This window comes from Anolis sagrei, chromosome 11 (genome assembly GCF_037176765.1).
Source record: "Anolis sagrei isolate rAnoSag1 chromosome 11, rAnoSag1.mat, whole genome shotgun sequence".
NCBI classification, from domain to species: domain Eukaryota; kingdom Metazoa; phylum Chordata; class Lepidosauria; order Squamata; family Dactyloidae; genus Anolis; species Anolis sagrei.
Genome location: NC_090031.1, coordinates 26,692,340 through 26,714,880, shown reverse-complemented (window position 1 = coordinate 26,714,880; position 22,541 = coordinate 26,692,340). Strand labels below are relative to the sequence as shown.

Below are 22,541 nucleotides of genomic sequence, written 5' to 3'. Positions count from 1 at the left end.
AAACACTCTAGCTTTATCATATCTATGATAATAATGTGACATTTCTTAGGCTCACAGGGCAAGAAGGAGTTCCATATATCACTGAGCTCAATCCAGAAAATCCAGTTAGTGCAGTGGTTCCCAACCTATGGTCCATGGTCCACAAGAATGAAAATATGGTCCACAGCCTCACCATTACTACACCACTACCTTGAAACCATGTGGCAACGAGAACGACTGGTCTCGCGAAAACCAAGGCAATGAGGATGTTGTGAGGAGAGAGGCAAACTACCCACGGAGGATTACTACTATCACATCAGCTCTAGATTATTAAAAATGGTTTTCTGTGGGTGAGCAGTTGGCAACTACTAGGTAGCATACGTTTGTATCAGAAACTAGAGCTGATATGGTCTATCCAATGCAATTTTCTGAATCGGCATTCCAAATAACCAAACAGAATCTAAAGTTGATCAAAAACTGATTCGTAACCCATTTGGTACTATTGTTGGAGAGTGGTCCTTCGTCAACTGGTCCCTGGTCAAGCAGTCCATGGTCAAGTGGCCATGGTCAAGTGGCCCATGATCAAAGTGATCCTTGGTCAAGTGGTCCCTGATCAAAGTGGTCCATGGTCAAGTGGTCCCTGATCAAATTGGTCCATGGTCAAGTGGTCCCTGGTCAAAGTGGTCCCTGGTCCAAGTGGTCCCTGATCAAAGTGGTCCCTGGTCCAAGTGGTCCCTGATCAAAGTGGTCCCTGGTCAAAGTGGTCCCTGGTCAAAGTGGTCCATGGTCAAATGGTCCCTGATCAAATTGGTCCATGGTCAAGTGGTCCCTGATCAAAGTGGTCCCTTGTCAAATGGCCCATGGTCAAAGTGGTCTCTGGTCAGGTGGGGCCTGGTCAAAAAAAGGTTGGGAACTACTGAGTTAGAGCAAGTGTGTCAAAGTCATTTCCACTGAGTACCTCATAGACACCACTAGTCTATAGGGTCATAGCTAGATGCTTCCCTACTGTCCTATGTCTATTGACTTCTCAATGGACATAAATATGAAAGTGGTAAGTTTCAAGCAAATTCCAGTTGTTGTGCAAGATAGATTCAATTTCTCCTTTTGTGTTGGCCCAAAAAAGAAACATGCTGTGTTTAATGCCAGCCAGGGGGAAAGAGGGATCATAGTCACAATGTGACCTGCCAAATGTTAAGTTCATATCATTGTAAGTGACTGGGGAAACTATTGCATAAGAGATGCTATTCCATCCAGACTGATTATGAAACCGGTCTCCATATTTTCAAAAAATGTATTTCTCCAGGAGGAGATAAGCTTTGTGCGATAACAACAAATAATAATTCAAAAGCTGTAATTCATCATAACAATTAAATCTTGTCTCATGCTACGAACCCATTGGCCTACTGGAAGATATTACTGGATATTATGGGGCAAGTAACCCCAAATTGGATCGTCATCCACAAGAAAAACTCCTAGGTTGGCCTCCTCCCAGCTATCCGAATTAGAAGGGTTTCCAACAAAAATATGAAGCAAATCAATTCGTGGAAGGGTTTTAAATACACTATGAGATGTCTTATTTCTCTCTCTCTCTCCCCCCCCCCCCCCCTCATGGCATAGATCTATAGCTTTTGGTGTGATGGCAAAAGATCATAATGAATAAAGTCCCAAGTTTCAAAGAACGCCTCCGTCATTTGTTTTCTTCTGCCCTTACATCTGTTCCACATATGTGCACACATTATACATCCAAGTGAGATTCTTTCCAGATTGTGACGACAATTTGGCTTGCGCCTCCGTTCCTCAAATGTCAGATTATCCATATGGTGTATGTCTCTATTGGATTTAGCAGAAATGTGGAAACTTCATGACTCTGGATGATGGACATGGATTCTTTGGGCCATCAAAACAGGGCCGGAGAGATGGTTCACCTATTTGCATTAGGTGTCTACCTGGATAAATCCATCTAAGAAACACATTCTATTTTATTATATTGCAAGAATCAATGTGGATATATGCTTTGTACACACCTAGGACCGGGCTATGGTGCAGTCAACTGAGTTTTAGCTGCATTAAATCACAATTGACCAAGAGATCACGAGTTCGAAGCTGGCCTGGGTTGGAGTGAGCTTCCAGCCATTCGTCTAGCTTGCCGTCAACCTATGCAGCCCAAAAGACAGTTGCATCTGTCAAGTAGGAAATTTAGGTACTGCTTTATGCAGGGAGGCTAATTTAACTAATTTACGATGCCATAAAAACTTTCCAGCAATGTGCATAAGAATGAGGAAGTACTCCATCAAAGGACTCAGTGTCACAATGGATGGTGAAGCAGTAGCTCCGCCTGTGACTGGAATCGATCCAGAATCCAGCATATCCTCATGAAGCCAGAAAAAGCTTGGGCACAGCTGGAATGTTAAATTGCCTCTGCGTCTGTCTATATATGTTGTATGTCTACCTGGCATTGAATGTTTGCCATGTATGTATGCATTGTCATCCACCCTGAGTCACCCTGCGGAATGAGAAGGGTGGAATATAAATACTGTAAATAAATAAATAATAACAAACAGGTATTTGATATAATAAGTAACGTTAACGGTTTTCCCCTGACGTTAAGTCTAGTCGTGTCCGACTCTGGGGGTTGGTGCTCATCTCCATTTCTAAGCTGAAAAGAGCCAGCGTTATACGTAGACACCTCCATGTTCATGTGACTGCATGATTGCATGGAGCACCATTATAATAATATTGAATAATATACTTTATTTATATTCCAACCTATCTCCCCAAGTTGACTCAGGGCAGATTACGATACACATACATGGCAAACATTCAATGCCGTTGTACAGTTAACAAGGACAGACAGTATGTAAACAGAGGTAAAGTCTTCCCATACTTTTTGATCTCCGGCATCAGGAGGTTGTGCTTGACTCCAGCCACGTGGGGGTGCTGTTGCTTCCTCTTCCATGCCGAGGAGCTTTGTTGTCTTTAGACACTCTCCAGATTGAATCGCAGGCAAGTCCACATGGGTGCCTTTTATTACCTCACCACCAAAGTGGCATCTTATTTATCTACTCACATTACTGTTTTCAAAATGCTAGGTGAGCAGAAGCTGGGCTGATGGTTGGGAGCTCACCCAACCCGGGCTTCCTATCATTTTCCATCTCTGGCATTTGGAGGCTGTGCTCGACTCCAGCCATGGGAGTAGGTGGTTGTGTGTGCTGTCACTCCATTTTCCATGGTGAGGAGCTTTGTTGTCCTTAGATGCTCTCCCGATCGAATCACCGGCATGTCTGCTAGGTTCACCTGCTTTGCATGGGCACACTTATGCCAAACAGGGCAGGCATACTCGGCAGTTGAGTAAGACAAGGCTAGGACTGATGTTCTTACTAAATTTGTAGTAAATTCTGATAAGAACTGAGTGATAATGCAAATGTTTGCAACATTTCTTATGTTAAGAAGGAAGTCAACACAAGCCATGTGTTTGTCAACACCAATAAAAAAGAATCAACATCTAGCCAGGAAACTGAGATGGATCCAGGATGGAAGACGTCTACCATAATTTACAACTTTGGGACTACATCAGTAGAATATGCCTATAAAAGACTCAGTCTAATAATGCTCAAAGTGTGGCAGACCTGAGGTGTCTGTTCCACCCGCTATGCTCTGCTCCATGGGAAGGAGAGAGATAGTTTACCTATGGCAAGTGGCAGATTTGCATGAGAGCAGTCTGGTCACTTTGGGGCTTCTTTCTCAAGGGAAGAGGAAGAAGTGCGTTTTTGGAGTCTTAGATTTTGTGCAGGGAGTCAGGCTCTGCTGTATGGAAAACAGAGAACTGGTCCTTAGGGAAGAAGTTTTGGCATTTAAAAGTTATGGAAGTTTTCAAACTATACGTTGGCAGGCTGCAGGGAAGCAGGGTCTGGCCTAACAGGTGCTTCTCCACGGAGGGAGAAAATGATATGGTAATATTTTAATGCCTGAGGATGAATGTGTGTACATGTGGTGTGAATGCTGAGTGAAAACGTAATTCCCCTTTGTTTGTTTGTTAGCCATGTAATTGTAAATCCAATGTAGTTGCATAGAATCTGTATGTCTGTATGTCTAAATGTTTTCCTGTAATCTGATGTACCCTCTCACACTGGAAATTGCAATAAAAAGAACCTATGCTCTAAAGTAATTGAAAAGTCATTCATGGCAAATTTGTGTCAGAAGTGGGATATACTTTTCCAGTGTGGGAAAGTTGTTCATAACACATAGCTGCTGGCGGTCTCCTCTCCTGACCCTGCTTCACACCCAAGATCAGACAGAATTGGGTGCCTTTAGGGTGTTTAGACTCGTAGCTTGTTTCTTTGCGTGTGATTCCGATATTGAAAATGGACAAGGCTGAATATTGCATCCAAACTGAACATTAATGGTGCCCCCTCGTGGTACACTGTTACATTGACAGCGGGAAGCTTTCATATAGAGAAGGACCAACACGTTGGGCTGGAGGATAAGGATAAGCAAGACAAATGGCTGTGGGAAGTAAATTGCATCTAGGTGTTAAAGTACATGAAGATGTTATCTGGCAGAGGTACATTTCAGTAGCAATGTGGAGGTACTTACTTACTTACTTACTTACTTACTTACTTAGGCGATCCCTCGTTGTCCAAGTAAGATTGTCTTTCAAGTGCGGTGTCCTGGCGGTGGGTCCGTAGGTGACTGTGGAACCCTATTCTTGACCTGCATGTTCTCCTGCAGTGAGGGCATTGATTTCCAGGTGGAAGGCGGTCCCCGTTGGGGTTGGCTTGACGCGCCTTCCTCTTTTCACGTTTCTCTCTTTCACCCTCCATTCATGCCCCTTCAAATTCCACAGCACTGCTGGTCACAGCTGACCTCCAGCTAGAGCACTCAAGGGCCAGGTCGTCCCAGTTCTCAGTGTTTATGCTGCAGTTTTAAAGGTTGGCTTTGAGCCCATCTCTAAATCTCTTTTCCTGTCCTCCAACATTCTGTTTTCCATTCTTCCCTTCTGTATCCCCCCTTCAAACAGTAGCAGGCTCATATTAGTCCTATACTTCTGATCTTAGATCTGTTAGATGGGGTTACACTCCCCCTAAAGACGCAGGTTCGCAGCTGGGGAGTGATCCTGGACTCATCACTGAGCCTGGAACCCCAGGTCTCGACCGTGGCTGGGAGAGCTTTTGCACAATTAAAACTTGTGCGCCAGCTGTGCCCGTACCTTGGGAAGTCGGATCTGGTCACGGTGGTCCACGCTCTTGTTACATCCCGATTAGATTACTGCAATGCACTCTACGTGGGGTTGCCTTTGAAGACTGTTCGGAAACTCCAACTAGTCCAGCAGGAGGCAGCCAGACTGCTCACCGGAGCGTCATACAGGGAGCATACCACCCCCCTGTTGTGTCAGCTCCACTGGCTGCTGATCCAATTCCGAGCACAATTCAAAGTGCTGGTTTTGACCTACAGTGTATCTGTCCGAATGGATCTCCCTCTACGTCCCACCTCGGAGTCTAAGATCCTCTGGGGAGGCCCTGTTCTCGACCCTGCCTCTTTCACAAGTGAGATTGACGGGACGAGGAGCAGGGCCTTCTCAGTGGTGGCCCCTCACCTGTGGAATTCACACCCTGGGGAAATTAGATCAGCGACATCCCTCCTTTCCTTTAGGAAAAAATTGAAAACTTGGATTTGGGACCAGGCATTCGGACATTCTGGCAGCTAAAGAAAGGACTTGACGATGGACAGGAATTGACTAAACGGAATGGAATTATGGAACTCTGAAAGATTAACGCTGAACATGAGATTTAGTTTTATTAATTGTGTTATGTACCGACTGTTTTAACTTGCTAATTGTTTTAACTGCTGTTTTGTATGTATGTATATCTTGTGTAGGCATCAAATCGTGCCTTTTTGTAAGCTGCCCTGAGTCCTCCCCCGGGGGTTGAGAAGGGCGGGGTAGAAGCACTCAAAATAAATAAATAAATAAATAAATCTTTCTGCTCTGAGAATTGGGACCTTGTGATAATCAGCATGAAGCTCCATTGGTCCCTTCTGGTCTTGTTTATTTGCAGGCAATCATTATTTAGGTGGATCTTTGGTTGTGAGGGCTGTGGTGGCACAGCAGGTTAAACTGCTAAGCTGCAGAACTTGCTGATTGGAAGGTGAGGAGCTCACCCCATAGATGGGGTGAGCTCCTAGCAGTTCGAAAACATGCAAATGTGAGTAGAGCAATAGGTACTGCTTCGGTGGGAAGGTAACGGTGCCCCATGCAATCATGTTGTCCATAGACCTAGGAGGTGTCTATGGACAACGCTGCCTCTTCAACTTAGAAATGGAGATGAGCACCACCCCACAGAGTTGGACACAACCTTTACCTTTACTTTGGTTGTGAATCGGTTGCAGCAGATGGATCTTTTATCTCCTTTGTTATGTTTTTAACATTTGTGTATTTCCTAATGGGTCTACTGAAGCTCCCAAGACAATATGTTTTAAACAATGTTAAATTCATGTTTTCAATATATTGTTTAATTATGGAGTGACAGCACCCCCTGTGACCAGAATTGAGCACAACCTCCAGGACGCTGAAGTTGGGAAAAAATGGCGACATATACCTCTATCTGTTTGTTTAAACGGCATTTAATATTTGCCATGTATGCTTTCTGTGATCCGCACTGAGTCCCCTCCAGGGTGAGAAGGGCGGAATATACTGTAAATACTGTAAATAAATAAATTCTATATAGGCACCACAACACTATTTAAATTAAAATGGAGTCCCTGGTGGTGCAATAGGTTAAACCCTTGTGCTGATAGGACTGAAGACCAACAGGTCTGAGGTTCGAATCCAGGGACAGCATGTATGAGCTCCCTCTGTCAGCTCCAGCTTCCCATGTGGGGACATGAGAGAAGCCTCCCACAATGATGGTAAAACATCCAGGCATCCCCTGGGCAACATCCTTTCAAACATTCTTTCTCACACCAGAAGCAACTTGCAGTTTCTCAATTTGTTCCTGACACACACACATACAAAAACCCAACAACAAACAACAACAAAAAAACTGTTTAAATATACTGAACACATATTTCAGCTTGTAGTCTACCAAGACTCCCAGATCTTCTTCACATGTATGGCTTTCAAGCCACGTGCCACCCATCCCATATTTTCACATTTTGTCCAGAATCCTTTCTGGTTTCGTAATTGAAAGCTGGAAAAAATGCCACGACAAAAGAAGAAAGCAACTTTATTACTATTGCATAAATAGTGATTAAAATTAAAGTATTTTGTTTTGTTTTATACAGATAAGATATGTACAGTGGATTAAGTAGGCAGGATATATGGCAGTATCTTCCCTTTATATACTTTGTACAGTGCAATAATATATAGTGGGTATATATTAAAATATTTCTCTCTTTTTCTTAGAAAAGTAGCATGCAAGGTAATGCATTTTAAAATGTATGCATGTATGGATTTCTTTTGTACCCTGACAGGTCACAATATCAACCTCGCTTGCATTTTGTCTTGGAATGAAAAGTGTATCAGATTGGAGGAAACACAATGCTGAGAGTTGATGAAAACTGGGAAGTGCTTTTTTCCCATTTTGGTGATGGGAATTAATACAAGTGAGTCCCACTCTCTTTTCAAGCGACATACAATTGGGAAAAAAGTAAAAAAAAATTGATTGCCATGATTACCTATTTTCTGTAGGCTCTGTTGAGGATCTGACTATAAGCCTGCTATCTCCTGCCTCCCACATTCGGTGCTACAGTAGAATCTCGTTTATCCGACATAAACAGGCTGGCAGAATGTCGGATAAATGAAAATGTTGGATAATATGGAGTCTCCTACTGTTACCCATCTGACGTGGCGCTAGACACCTAGAATACTAACAACAGGGACTCAAAGAATTAAGACAAGGCAATGCCTCAGGGCTAGAGGGACCCAACAGAAAGTGCCCGGATGCGGAAGAGGTGCGTGGAGATCACTGAGGAAGGAGGGAGGACGCTTCCGCTTCCGGTCTTACCTCTTTTCCCCCTTTCCTCCTTCCTCCTCCTTATCTTGCCTTTTTTACTTATTGGGAATGGAGGGATTGTTGGGGAGCACTCCTTTGATTGAAGGGGAAATGCTGGAGGAAAAGAGGAGTGTCGGATAAGAGCGTCGGATAAGACGGAATGTCGGATAAGCAAAGGTCGGATAAGCGAGACTCTACTGTATATTAAAAACAAAATTAAAAGTTCACCTATCGTAATTATTTGCATGAACTATACAACTCGTGTGCATATTGGTGTGTTGAGTGTTGTGTGTGCGGGATGCATGAAACAATTTTAGCAAACTATTCTGGCTCTGCTTTTGTTTCAACATCTGACAAAAAATGTATATAAGGAACTGCTGAGCAGCAATAACTCCCTATGTCATTATTTCTGGGTGATGGAGTGGTGTAATGGTGCAGATGATTCCCTGCAAAATGGCAGTCATTGTAGACTAGTTTTATGATAGCGCATGAAAATGTGACAATGTTCTGCTACTGGTTCCACAGACCAGTCATCGATCTATCTGAAATTATCTCTAATAGACTCGAGATGGGATGCAGTTTAAAAATGGCACTACCTAAAAGAACCCCACACCTTATATGACTGTGGAGCAGAACAGACAACTCCGCATCTGTATGCTTGTCCACTATGCCCTGCCTCATGTATAGAGGAAGAATTGTTGGAGGCTACAGACAATGCAGTTCGTGTTGCACGTTTTTGGTCAAAAGATATTTAGCCACCTGCGCTCCTTCTATTGGTTTTATACTAATTTATGCAATGCTTTTGATATGAAATAAATGAATAAACGGGATGCAGTATGCTAGAATTTTAGCTTAGGCCTCATTTACACTGACCATTTCATGCAGTTCAAGGCTAGCTTCAAACTGCAGTGGCCAAACAACAAACTCCCAGGAAGATGCCCCAAAGAAAGCCCTTAATGCCCATCAATGCTCTGTGGTTTGTGCCATCACGACCTGGGTTATCTGCACAGCGAAACATGTTTCTTCTTCTTGAAACCGCATGAAATGGTTGGTGTAGTAGGGCCCTAAGCCTTTCTCATTTGTGTGCTAAAGGCTACAAGCTACAATGGAGAATGCAGGGAGATGGAGGAGCCCGGGGGCAGTTCTATAAGGACACTTTATCCCAGGGCGATAGGGAGTGTTAGATTCCAGATCGAAACTGGGATGGTTTTGACCACAAGATCCCTGGGCATTGCGGAGGTATCTTGATTGCCCAGTGGCATAGAACTAAGTTCAGTGCCACTAGATGGTCACTCTATTATCCTGATTTTGTTCACCTTGGGCACATCTACATTGACCCATTATCCTCCAAAGGGTGGTATCAGCTCTGTGGCAGCTGCATGATGACACATGGAGTTGATGCAACAGAATATGGACCAAGACTCTTTACCGTGGCCTTGAACTGTGTTTTAAAAAAGTGGCAGGTTGCTCCATGAATCCAGAGCAAAGCAAGACTTTGGGCTCATGGGAGCAAAGATGGAAGTGTCTGCAACTATTTACTATTGGGGCCGTGGTAGCACAGTGGATTAAAATGCTAGCTGCAGAAAAGTCGTGGGTTGGGTGAGCTTTGGCTGTTAGCCCTAGGTTCTGCCAATCTAACAGTAAAGGTAAAGGTTTCCCCTGACATTAAGTCTAGTCATGCCAACTCTGGGGGGTGGTGTTCATCTCCATTTCTAAGCCAAAGAGCCGGCGTTGTCTGTAGATGACTCCAAGGTCAGCGTGGATTACAGTATACATATACAGTCAAACATTCAATGCCTTTTATACAGTGAACAATGACATACAATACACAAACAAAGGCAAAGGTTTCCCTTTCCATCTCTGACGTTTGGAGGCAATGCTCAATTCTGGACACGTAGAAGTGCTGTTGTTCTATTTTTCCATGCCGAAGAGCCTGTTGTCTGCACACCTTCCAAGGTCATGGGGCCAGCATGACTGCACGGAGCACCATTACCTTTCCACAGAAGCAGTACCAATTGATCTACTCACATTTGCTTGTTTTTGTAATACTAAGTTGGCAGGAACTGTGGCTAACTGTGGGAGCGCACCCCGTTCCCTGGATCTGAAGTGTCAACCTTTCGGTCAGCAAGTTCAATAGTTCAGCAGTTTTAACCCATTGCACCACCACGGGGCCTGAACTGCCAAACTAGCAGTTCGAAAACATGTAATGTGAGTAGATCAATAGATACCGCCTCAGCGGGAAGGTAAAAGCTTCCCATGCAGCCATGCTGACAACGCAACCAGGAGGGTCTACGGACCACAGGCTACATGGAAATGGAAAAAGAGCACCTCTCCATGTCCAGAGTTGAGCATCATCTTCAGACACCGGAGATGGAAAGGGAAGCCTTTGCCTTTGTTTGTGTATTGTATGTCATTGTTTTCTGCATAAAAGGCATTGAATGTTTGCCTGTATATTTATACCATAATCCGCTCTGAGTCCCCTCAGGGAGACAGAATGGAATATAAATAAAGTGTATTATTATTTTATTATTATTATTTACATGGCCATCCCATTTTCCCCTGATAATCTATGGAAAGTCCATCTATATTGTGGAATTAATGCAGTTCTTATATGACTTTAAATGCCATGGCTACTATCCAACGAACACTAGCCATGTTGCACAGACGCCGGAGATGGAAAGGGAAATCTTTGCCTTTGTTTGTGTATTGTATGGCACTGTTTGCCTGTATATGTTGAATGTTTGCCTGTTTATGTATACTGTAATCCGCTCTGAGTCCCCTCGGGGAGACAGAGTGGAATATAAATCAAGTGTATTATTATTATTATTATTATTATTATTATTATTTACACTGTCATCCCATTTCCCCCTGACAATACTACTATGGAAAGTGCCTCTATATTGTAGAATTGATGCAGTGTTTACTGCTCCGAGTTACCTCTGGGCTGAGGGGTGGAATATATAAATATAGTAAATAAATAATAAATAAATACATTACTTTAAATGCCATGGTTACTAACCAACAGACACTAGCTATGCTGCACATGTTGGGACATGTAAGAAATTAGTGTGTGTGTGTGTGTGTGAACTGTAAAATGAGATGTACGTAGCTGATTGGTCAGGCTACACCCAGGGAACTGGCTGAGCCTGGGACTTTTGGATACTGTTACATTTTTTCAAACTCGAGAAGCACAAAGAAGCAGAGAGAGACAGTTTGAAATATGCTCTTGCTTCATGAGCTGCTGAAGGAAGATTCCCCACATGGACAAAGAAATACCATTTTAAATCTCTCATAAAAGGACATTATGTGAGTCGATGTAACCGAACACATGACTGTAAATATGTTGTTCTGGAGTATTTTGGAGTAACCTGCAGTGTCTTTAAAAACACAGTCCAAGGCCATATTCATGGGTCTTGGCCCACATTTACACAAATCAGCTCCATGCATCATGAAGATGAGTCACCTGCCCAAAGAGGGAGAAGATGTTAAGGATTATATGCCCGATTTACTCTGGTATTTTTATTTTTGTGTTGGCATCATAATATTTCTAGTGCAAACTGGGTCTAGTGGGGAGGGAAGGGAGAAAAGCAGCCACACGCTACCTGTAGCACATATTATTTACGCACATGCGCTACATTACTCATCCTGAACATCAATCTGAACATAATGTACAATATAAGTGAGTTCACAAAAAGAACCGGTATTGCAACGTTCCCAGGAGGGAAGAAATCATGGCCAAAGCCTATCAAGGCGGGGAGGGTGTGGAGATGAATTGATGCACACTTTCGACTGGCGCTCACATAACTTGCTGCACACACACACACACACAAATCCTACTCCCTGAATGAACAACTAAGCCAACAATAGGTTGCTCTGAGTTTTCCAAGCTGTCTGGCCATGTTCAAGAAGCATTATCTCCTGACGTTTCGCCCACATCAATGGCAGGCATCTTCTGAGGTTGTGAGGTCTGTTGGAAACTAGGCAAGTGAGGTTTACATATCTGTGGAATGTCCAGGGTGAGAGAAAGAACTCTTGTCTGTTGGAGGCAGTTGTGAATGTTGCCATTGGCCACCTTGATTAACATTTAATGGCTTTGCAGCTTCAAAGCCTAGCTGGTTGCTGCCTGAAGGAATCCTTTATTGGGAGATGTTTGCTGGCTCTGATTGATTCTTTATTAACAGCCCTGATTCTATGGGGTTTTAAAAATTATTTTATTAGTTATTTGACACAAACAATATACAATCGGAAAATATACATTCAAAAATAATGAAACGTGTCTAGATCTATATTCAAACGGCAACTTGTAAAAACTAAGTAAGGGAATTCCAGGCAAGAATCAATTAGGGCCAGCTAACGCCTCCCAAACAAGGATCCCCCAGGCAGCAATCAGCCAGACTTTGAAGCTTCAATGCTAATCAAGGTGGCCAATTGTGACGTTCACACTTGCCTCAAGCAGACAAGAGTTCTTTCTCCCACCCTGGACATTCCATAGATATATATAAACCTCATGTGCCTAGTTTCCAACACAACTCACAACCTCTGAGGATGCCTGCAGTATATGTGGGCAAAATGTCAGGAGAGAATGCTTCTACAACATGGCCATACAGCTTGGAAAACTCACAACAACCCAGTGATTCCGGCCATGAACGCCTTCGGCAACACCTTAAGCCAACCATTTTGATTAGCCACATAGCCAAAAATCAATGCCTCCAGCAATTGATTAAATCACAAAACTGAAATGGCATGTTTCTCTTGTTTAGACATCAAGTTGGTTCGCTGGAGCCATTACCCTGAAGAAAACCTATAATAAGCTGAAATGTGTTGGGCTTTTCATAGATAACCATTTGTGTTGTTGTGTTGTCCTGAGATGTGATGGTTCCTTTGTTTTTGTTGTGCAAGCGTATACTTGTGCCGACACTCTTGTCTAGTTCATGCAAAGCTGGCCTCAAGAAATCCATCCCCTTTGTCAATAAAGAAGTTGGTTCATTGGGTTGTTGTGATTTTTCCGGGCTGCCTGGCCACTTTCCAGAAGCATTCTCTCCTGACGTTTTCCCCACATCTATGGCAGGCATCCTCTGAGGTTGTGAGGTCTGTTAGAAACTAGGAAAAGGGGGTTCATATATCTGTGGAATAATGTACAGAGTGGGAGAAAGAACTCTTGTCTGAATGTTGAACGTTGCCATTGACCACCTTGATTAGAATTTAATAGCCTAGCAGTTTCAAGGTGTGGATTCTTACTGCATGGGGGAATCCTTTGTTGGGAGGTGATTAGCTGGACCCAATTGTTTCTTGTCTGGGATTCCTCTGTTTTGTTGTTGAGTGTTCCTCTTTGTTTATTGTCCTGATTTTAGAGTTTTTTAAATACTGGTAGCCAGATTTTGTTCATTTTCATGGTTTCCTCCTTTCTGTTGAAATTGTCCACATGCTTGTGGATTTCAATGGCTTCTCTGTGTAATTTTTTCTCCCACCCTGCACATTCCACTGATATATAAACCGCTTTTTCCTAGTTTCCAACAGGTCTCACAACCTCCGAGGATGCCTGCCATAGATGTGGGTGAAACGTCAGGAGAGAATGCTTCTGGAACTTGGTCATGAAGCCCAGAAAACTCACAAGAACCCAGTGATTCCAACCACGAAAGCCTTCGACAATACAGTTGGTTCATTTGTCTCAATATTTCCTAAAGAACTGCATCACAACACTGAAAATGACAAAGCCTGGAAATAATGGGAATCATTGCATTCCTTCAACCTGGTGAGGTAAGGCTTAATTGTTTGATGAGATAACATAGTGTTACATATATAGAGCATTCTTTGAATTTTTACACAAATGGAATAACTTCCCCAGGAACTGACTTGATTTTTTTTGTTTTTGTTTACACAACCACCAAAAAACCCTGTTTAAAAACATTTCCTCAAAGTTTTAGTCTATTTAGAAAACTATGAACTGTGCTTTTATCTGCTGCTCCTTTTGCTTCCACTATTGCGGACATCCTTTTGTAAAGTTAGGTGTTGCCTATTATGTTTTCGAGGTTTTGCTGAATTTAGCACAACTCACTCCCAGGAAAGTGGGTAAAGCTATCGTCAAAAGCTGGTGAAAATCAACAGCTAAATAACATGGATGGCTTGTCGTTTGATATTTTGATTTCTTTGTACAGACAATGGTTTTCATACCACTAGGATTATTTACTCGTTGATCTTAATTCACTCTTTCCTTCGCTGAGCAAAAGGCTCTCCTCCACATGTTATATCCATACAACAACTTTAAGAAACTTAAAGTGATTGGCTCAAGATCATTCCCTGAATTTCCTCGCTCATGAAGGATTGGTCCTAAGCTCCCAAGACTTTGTGTACATCAGTGTTTCTCAACCTTTTTAATTCTGCGACCCATTAATACGGTTCCTCATGTTGTGGTGACTCGCAATCATAACATTATTTTCATTGCTACTTCATAACTCTAATTTTGCTACTGTTATATATCGTAACGTAAATATCTGATATACAGGATGTATTTTCATTCACTGGACCAAATTTGGCACACACACCCAATACATCCACATTTGAATACTGGTGGAGTTGGGGAGGATTGATTTTGTCATTTGGTAGTTGTAGTTGTTGGGATTTATAGTTCACCTACAATCAAAGAGCATTCTGAACTCCACCAACGATGGAATTGAACACAAACTTGGCACACTGAACTCCCGTGACCAACAGAAAATACTGGAAGGGTTTGTTGGGCATTGACCTTGAGTTTTGGAGTGATAGTTCATCTACATCCAGATAGCACTGTGGACTCAAACACATAAATATGGACCAAACTTGGCATGAATGCTCAATATGCCCATATTTGAACACTGTTGGAGATTGGTGAAAATAGACCTTGACATTTGGGAGTTGTAGTTGCTGGGATTTAGAGTCCACCTACAATCAAGGAGCATTCTGAACCCTACCAATGATAGAATTGGGCCAAACTTTCCACACAGAACCGCCATGCTTTGTAGTGACTCACTGATATGAGCCTCCCTCCAACCTCACACGCTCTCCGTTGCTCACACATGCACACCATGCTACCATGTGCTGAGCATGCCTGCTTTCTCTGCTTGGAGGCTCAGAAACAGCCCTACCCTTGGCTGAGATGCCAACCAATCACAGCAGAGGAGAACTTTTGGTGGAAGGATTCACCATCTGTTTCAAAAAAGGAAGGGAAGGACAGGCAGGGGGATCTTCAGTCTCCTCTGCCAATATATATTTTCTGATAGTCTTTGGCAACCCCTCTAACACTCCTTCATGACCTCCCCAAGGTGTCCTGACCCCAGGTTGAGAAACACTGCTGTACGTCATCATAGATCATTTGTCCTGAAGGGCAGCAGAATCAGATCCATGGTGGCCAAATGCCACATGGAGCTAATCCAGGTGAATGTGTCCCAAAGTTGCTTTAAGGTCGTCTTGAATTGTTTAAAACTAAATTTATGACTTGCTGTGAATTCTGCACAGACTTTGGGCTTATGTAAGCAGTAGGGCCAGTTCCGAGGCAGAACCGACATGCAACTGTTTACATGGCTTGAATGGTCCAGGAACATGGGATGGTACTCATTGTCCCTTCACTTTCTCCTTGTTGTATTAGTTACAAGTTTTGATTGACTGCATTTTTATTTAAGTTATAACTGTTATATTTAACTTCTTCTTTTATGTTGGGTTATTCTGGGTTATTACGAGTGTTATCTAGAAAGTAAGGTTACAAGGCATGTAGCTCTCACAGGGAATTTTCATGGGGGAAGTTGGTTTCAATGCTGTGTAGCGGGAAGCCAACGGAAGTGAACGAGCAGTGCCAGTCATCAGTAGCTCATCAACTAGCATTGTGGAGAAGGTTAGAGATGAGCATCCTCATTCCGTTTCCCTCCAAGTGCAAAGTTTGTGCTGTCATACACTACCTAAATGGGCATGAAAACCACTACGATTTATGGCCAAATCGTTTCAGTTTATGGGGAGGATGTAATGTCAAGACAGCATGTGGCAAAATGGTCACAGGATATATTGTGAGGCCATGAAGAAACTTTGCAGAGTCATCCAAAACAAATGTCGTGGGATGCTGATGGCGAGAGTCTGTCTCCATGACAATGCACGTCTGCACATCACTCAGGCAACACAAGAGTTGTTGACTTCATCTGTTGGGATCTTTTAAGCCCTCCCTCTCACAGCCCTGATCTTGCACCCAGTGACTATCATCTGTTCACTAAATTGAAGGAACATCTGGGTGGAAAACACTTTTCTGATGACGACGAGGTGAAAGTCAAAGTGACGAAGTGGCTAAAAAAGGCAGAAGGAAAAATCTATGACACAGGCATCAAAAACCCATTCCACGGATGAAAAAAAATTGAATTGCATGGTGATTATGTGGGAAAATAATGTAATACCTATGCTACAATCCATGTAAGTTTTATTAAAATATATTCATTTTTTGTATTTAAAAAAATCTTGTAACCTTACTTTCCGGATAACCCTTGTATCTGCGAAAATATGTATGTATGTATGTATGTATGTACGTCCCTCAAAGGCTTCAACATTGCTTGGTGGATCTGGACCAAACATGGCACACATACCCTTCATTATTTAATGTAAAATACTGCCAAAGTTTCAATTAAAAAATTGTCCCAAAATGAATATATAGTACAGCAGGCTAAACCGCTTAGCACAGCAAACTAAACAGAAAAATCCTGCAGATTGGAAGGTCAGCAGTTCGAGTCCGGGTCAGGGTGAGCACCCGCCGTTAGCCCCAGCTCATCTGCCCACCTAGCTTGTAACCTAACTTTCTGGAAAACCCTCATATTAGGGTCGGTGCAAATATAAATTAGGCTGAGACATTGATTTGGGAGAATAAACATTACGTAAAGCTGTGTTTATACATTGGGTCAAAGTACACATAGTATTCCTTTGTAAGTATTCTTTCAAAATATATAAGGAAGACTTTGTATGCGTACTATATGAAGCACAGCATGATTATTTTATTTTTCTTCTTTCGTTCTCTCTCTGTCTCTCTCTTCCTGGTGGAAAAGCTATAGTGCACGAGTGAACTGCATTGACGCGTCTAAATGCGTGGGATCACACTTAACAAATGAACAAGGGTCCTCTTGAGCATTATTCATCCCTGAAGATCCTGCTACTAGAGGGGACCCCAGAGTCACAGGAAATTGAAAAAAATATATGAATCGAACGTAGTCGTGGTTATATATATATATAGCAATTGCCTTAGAAAGTCAGACAATTGGAAAGGTCTTCGTCGGAACTTCCCGGCCCAAAAGGAAGCCAGGCCCACAAACACACCTGATTTCGTGTCATCCAGTCTTGATGAATGGAACATCTATAGCTGGTATGACAGTGACTCCTCGCTCTGAAAAAAACGCTAGCCACCCCTGCTCCCCCACCCAAAAATATATATATATCAGGGCTCCTCCTGTTTTATTGCATTAGGAAACGAAAGCCATTAAAGCATTGACAGCCCTTTTATGTCCCTGCCAAAAGGATATATTGGATGTTCAACCCAGACGCTGCTGGCCTCTGGTTCGTTGCGCTTTGCTTCTTCATCCCTCTCGTCCTCTTCTTCTCCTGCGTTCTCCTTTGCCCGTTTGCTTTGAAGTTGAATTGGGGAGAAAGTTCGTCAGGCAGCATGCGCATGCGTTGGTTTTGTTTCACAGTGTTGTGGCTACTCCATGCCACTTCGGAGGATCTGGTTGGCTGCAATCAACATGACACTGATAATAAAGGCCATAGCAAAAGCACATATTAAGCTTTTCCGTACGCAGGTCTGGCGGTTCTGTTTCTGAGAATGCACTGAGGAGGAAAAGAGAGAGTGAAAAGCATTGGTTGGCCCACCATCCTTCCTCATTCGTATTAAAAAGGAACAAGCACAACATCAGTTTGCAAAGAGAACACCTGGGAGGTCGGGAAATACTAGAAACTGCAAAATGACCTTCCTTTCTGGGAATTGTAGTTCACCCACAACCAGAGAAATTATGACCTCCACCAATGATGGACCTGGACCAAACTTGGCACACAGAACCCACATGACTAACCCAACCTATTGGAGGGGTTTGAGGGGACCGACTTACCATATTGGGAGTTGTAGAGAGCCAGAGAGCACACTGAACCCCACCAATGATGCATCTAGAGCAAATTTCCCCAACATAACAAACTGTATGTACTGAGGGAGTTTCAGGGGGTTAACCTGGCATGATGTAAGTTGTAGTTCACCTTATGCATTTTGTACAATTAAAATACTTTTTCAAATAACCCAGGCAATGCTGGGTACCCAAGCTAGTATGCGAATAATGTCAACCGCCGCTCTGGGCCAGAGTGAAGAGAGAGGGGAATAGGAGACAGTTCCATCTTGTCTCCTGCATATGTCATCAGTTGGGGACCCCTCCTCCCAGCAACAACTGTGCCGCTCTGGGCCAGAGTGAAAAGAGAGGGGGACAGGCGACAGTTCCATCTTGTCTCCTGCATGTGTCATCAGTTGGGGACCCCTCCCCCCAGCACAAACCGCCCCTCTGGGCCAGAGTGAAGAGAGAGGGGTCAGGGGACAGTTCCATCTTGTCTCCTGCATATGTCATCAGTTGGGGACCTCTCCCCCGCGACAACCGCTGCTCTGGGGCAGAGTGAAGAGAGAGGGGGCCAGGAGACAGTTCCATCTTGTCTCCTGCATATGTCATCGTTTGCGTACCCCGCCCCCCCCCCCCCCCAGCACCAACTGCTGCTCTGGGCCAGAATGGGTGTCAGGGACAGTTCCATCTTGCCACCTGTGTATGTCATCAATTGGGGACCCCTCCCCCCGGCACCAACTACTGCTCTGGGGCAGAGTGAAGAGAAAGGGGGCCAGGGGATAGTTCCATCTTGTCTCCTGCATATATATCTTGTAAGCCACTCTGAGTCCCCTTCGGGGTGAGATGGGTGGCATATAAATGTCGTAATTAATTATGTGAATAAAACAGAACCCACCTTCGAATTCGGTCTGACAGTTTCCAGAGTTCTCATTTAAACTCTCTTCCTCATTGATGATAATGTTCTCAATGTCTTTCATTGTCAAATGATCCCGAAATGCATGGTAGAGAATATGTTTCAGTTCCTCCAGTGTTATCCGTTGCATGTCAAACTGGGGGAAATCAAGAAGAGCTTGGTTAGAATCTGCCATCCAGTGCTTGCATCCGAAATAAAAGAAATAACTCAAAAGTGTGGGGTACAAAAGCATTTCCAGAGGATTTTCTACTATAATAATCTTCCCTGAAGAACAGTGCCTGCAAAGGGGACTAAAAGTCATTAAAGAATTGATTTAGGATGCAGTGATTCTATAGGTTGCATGTTTTATAATAAATAAGGTAATAGAGTCAAACTCTGAATACAACTGCTGGAACTGAGTGTTGGGAGAAGGACAACAATTCAGGGAAACACAAGTTAACAACAAAAAAAGGAAGGAGCCCTCTTTCACAAGATATAAGAAACAAAGGGAAATTTAAACCAAGAGTGGGGATGCTCTATATGTGATTGGTGCTTTTCCCTTCTCTTCGAAACCTTAGAAGAGATGGGTGTTAGAGTAGCTCAGACCCATTTCTTTTACTATTAAGAAATGTAGTTGGTTCTTTATATATATATATATATATATATATATATATATATATACTCTGCGTTTTGAGTGACATCTTAACTCAAAATCTGCTGGACGAATTGCCGCCAAATTTGGCTACAAGACACCTACTAATCCAAAGAGTGACCATCACTCAAAAAAATGATTTTGCCATTTGGGAATTGCAGTTTCTGGGATTTATGGTTCACCTACAATCAAAGAGCATCCTGAATTCCACCAATGATGGAATCGAACGAAACATGGCATACAGGACTCCCATGACCAACAGAAAACACTATAAGGTTTTAGTAGGCATTGACCTTTGGGAGTTGCAGTTCACCTACATCCAGGTAGAACACTATGGACTGAAACAATGATGGATCTGGACCAAACTTGGCACCAATATTCCATATGCCCAAATATGAACCCAGATGGAGTTTGGGGGAAATAGACCTTGATATTTGGGAGTTGTGGTTACTGGTATTTATAGTTCACCTACAATCAAAGAGCATTCTGAACCCCACCAACAGCAGAATTGGGGCAAACTTCCCACACAGAATCCCCATGACCAACAGAAAATACTTAAGGCCATCTGGTCTAACTCCTTTCACCAGGGCAAGAAAACGTAATCAAAGCCCTCCCAACAAAGAGCCATCCAGCCATAACTATAGATAGATATATATATGATTCACACATACAAACACAGATATAGTATCATAGATTTGAAAGGGACCCCTAAAGAAGGACAATTGTATGTTGCATATTCCAGAGTAGGCAAACCAGACAATCTCCACATCAACACTGACAAAGAAACAACAAGAAATACTGTTTACCCACAAGCATAAAGAAATTACATATATTAGAAACCAACACTTTCTCATTACTTTATTTTCCAGATCATTAGACTGGGCCACAGCAACGCCTGGCAGGGGACGACTAGTTGTAAATAAACCTTTTGTGGCTTTTAAAGACAGGACTCTGCATCTTTGCCTGCCTAAGCTCTTAATTAAGTCACATCACGCTGCACTTCACGCTCTGCTTGCTAATAAGCTGATGCTCAACTTTAAGTATCCTGTTTGATTTTTGGATGCTCTGCTTATTTTAGGGTAGTTTCCCTAACAAAGGGCCCTTCCACACAGCCCTATATCCTAGAATATCAAGGCAGAAAATCCCACAATATCTGCGTTGAACTGGGTTATCCGAGTCCACACTCAGATAATGTGGGGTTTTCTACCTTGATGTTCTGGGATATTGCCAAAACAATGAAAGGTCTAGCTCCAAGAAGCCTAAATAACTAAAATTAAACTGTCATACTTTTGGACACATCATGAGAAGGGATGACCCATTAGAAAAGACAATTAAGGTAGTCATGCTCTGCTTGCTAATAAGCTGATGCTCAACTTTAAGTATCCTGTTTGATTTTTGGATGCTCTGCTTATTTTAGGGTAGTTTCCCCTAACAAAGGGCCCTTCCACACAGCCCTATATCCCAGAATATCAAGGCAGAAAATCCCACAATATCTGCTTTGAACTGGGTTATCTGAGTCCACACTCAGATAATGTGGGATTTTCTGCCTTGATGTTCTGGGATATAGGGCTGTCTGGAAGGGCCCAAAGTGAGTCGCCAAAACAATGAAAGGTCTAGCTTTAAGAAGCCAAAATAACTAAAATTAAACTTTTGGACACGTAATGATAAGGAATGACCCATTAGAAAAGACAATTAAGGCAGTCATGCTCTGCTTGCTAATAAGCTGATGCTCAACAAGTATCCTGTTTGATTTTTGGATGCTCTGCTTATTTTAGGGTAGTTTTCCCTAACAAAAGGCCCTTCCACACAGCCCTATATCCCAGAATATGAAGGCAAAAAATCCCAAAATATCTGCTTTGAACTGGGTTAAATTAAACTGTTATATTTTTGGACATATCATGAGAAGGGATGACCCATTAGAAAAGACAATTAAGGCGGAACGAGAACTTCACCCTCTTGAACCGCACACCTACTCTGCACAATCCAAAACAATTTTGCCCTTTTGAAATATTTTACGCTTTGAAGAACTCGGAAAAGAATCGGCCGGCTGTTCTTCCAATACCCACAAGAGGTAGCCAAACACAGGCTTTAAATTTTGGTTTGTACGATGTTGTATTCATGCTAACGTCTTTGACCTTTATTCCCCTGGCACTGACAGAAACAAAGCTGCAAATTACCTGGTTTATGAGTCAGCAAGGCAGCTTGTCAGGCATGCATCATGGATAGGCAAGACTTGGCCTGCGTATTGCAATTTTTTTTGTCACTGTCCCTATACAGATTGCTTGTGCTTAGCTTTATCCAAGACTGATGTAAGCGTTCCTTAACCCCACACAGCATCCTATTATTGCTTGTACATTTTCATTCTTCCCAATCCTTATCCAACAGTAGCCCAATTGGGTTGTTGTAGGTTTTTTCGGGCTATATGGCCATGGTCTAGAGTAGCCCCATTTATCTATCAATAAGATTTTTTTATAAAACAACCCCATTAACATTAAACTTTGTATGCTTGAGAACTGCATCAAAATATCCAGTGTGCACCACAAAGATGTGTGAGATACATAGATAGTAGAGGTGTGTAAAAAAAAAATCAAAAGTCATAATTTTTTCACAATTACGACATGTATTCTAAAGCACCTGCATGGTGCGCTGAAAACATTAAGAAATTGAACCTTTTGATGGCTTTTCTAATTTTGTAATGTTACACCATTAAGCTGTATTTCTGGCATTGCAGAGGGATTGGCTGGTGACTGCTGGAAGAGCACTTGGGTTTTCTCAACGTTCAATGAGAGGCCGAGCTTCTCATATTCCTCTGCAAAGGTGTTTAGGTCTTCTTCTGAATGTGCACAGAATACGTTATCATCAGCATACTGGAGTTCTATAACAGATGTTGTTGTGACCTTGTTTTTGGCTTTCAGTCTGCTGAGGTTAAATAGCTT

At 42.7% G+C, this 22,541-nt stretch overlaps 1 protein-coding gene across 2 annotated transcripts in view; it reads right to left on the bottom strand.

Moving 5' to 3' along the window:
• Positions 1-7,183: 7,183 nt before the first annotated feature.
• Positions 7,184-22,541, bottom strand: part of CALN1 (calneuron 1) — an 84,147-nt gene continuing 68,789 nt past the window's right edge. For both annotated transcript variants that reach the window (XM_067472059.1, XM_060756946.2), the window contains exons 5-6: positions 18,957-19,110; positions 7,184-17,792 (exon numbers count right to left, since the gene is read on the bottom strand). In XM_067472059.1, the coding sequence (XP_067328160.1) occupies positions 17,665-17,792; positions 18,957-19,110 (282 nt within the window). In that variant the 3' untranslated portion in view covers positions 7,184-17,664. The remainder of the gene's footprint in view (positions 17,793-18,956; positions 19,111-22,541) is intronic.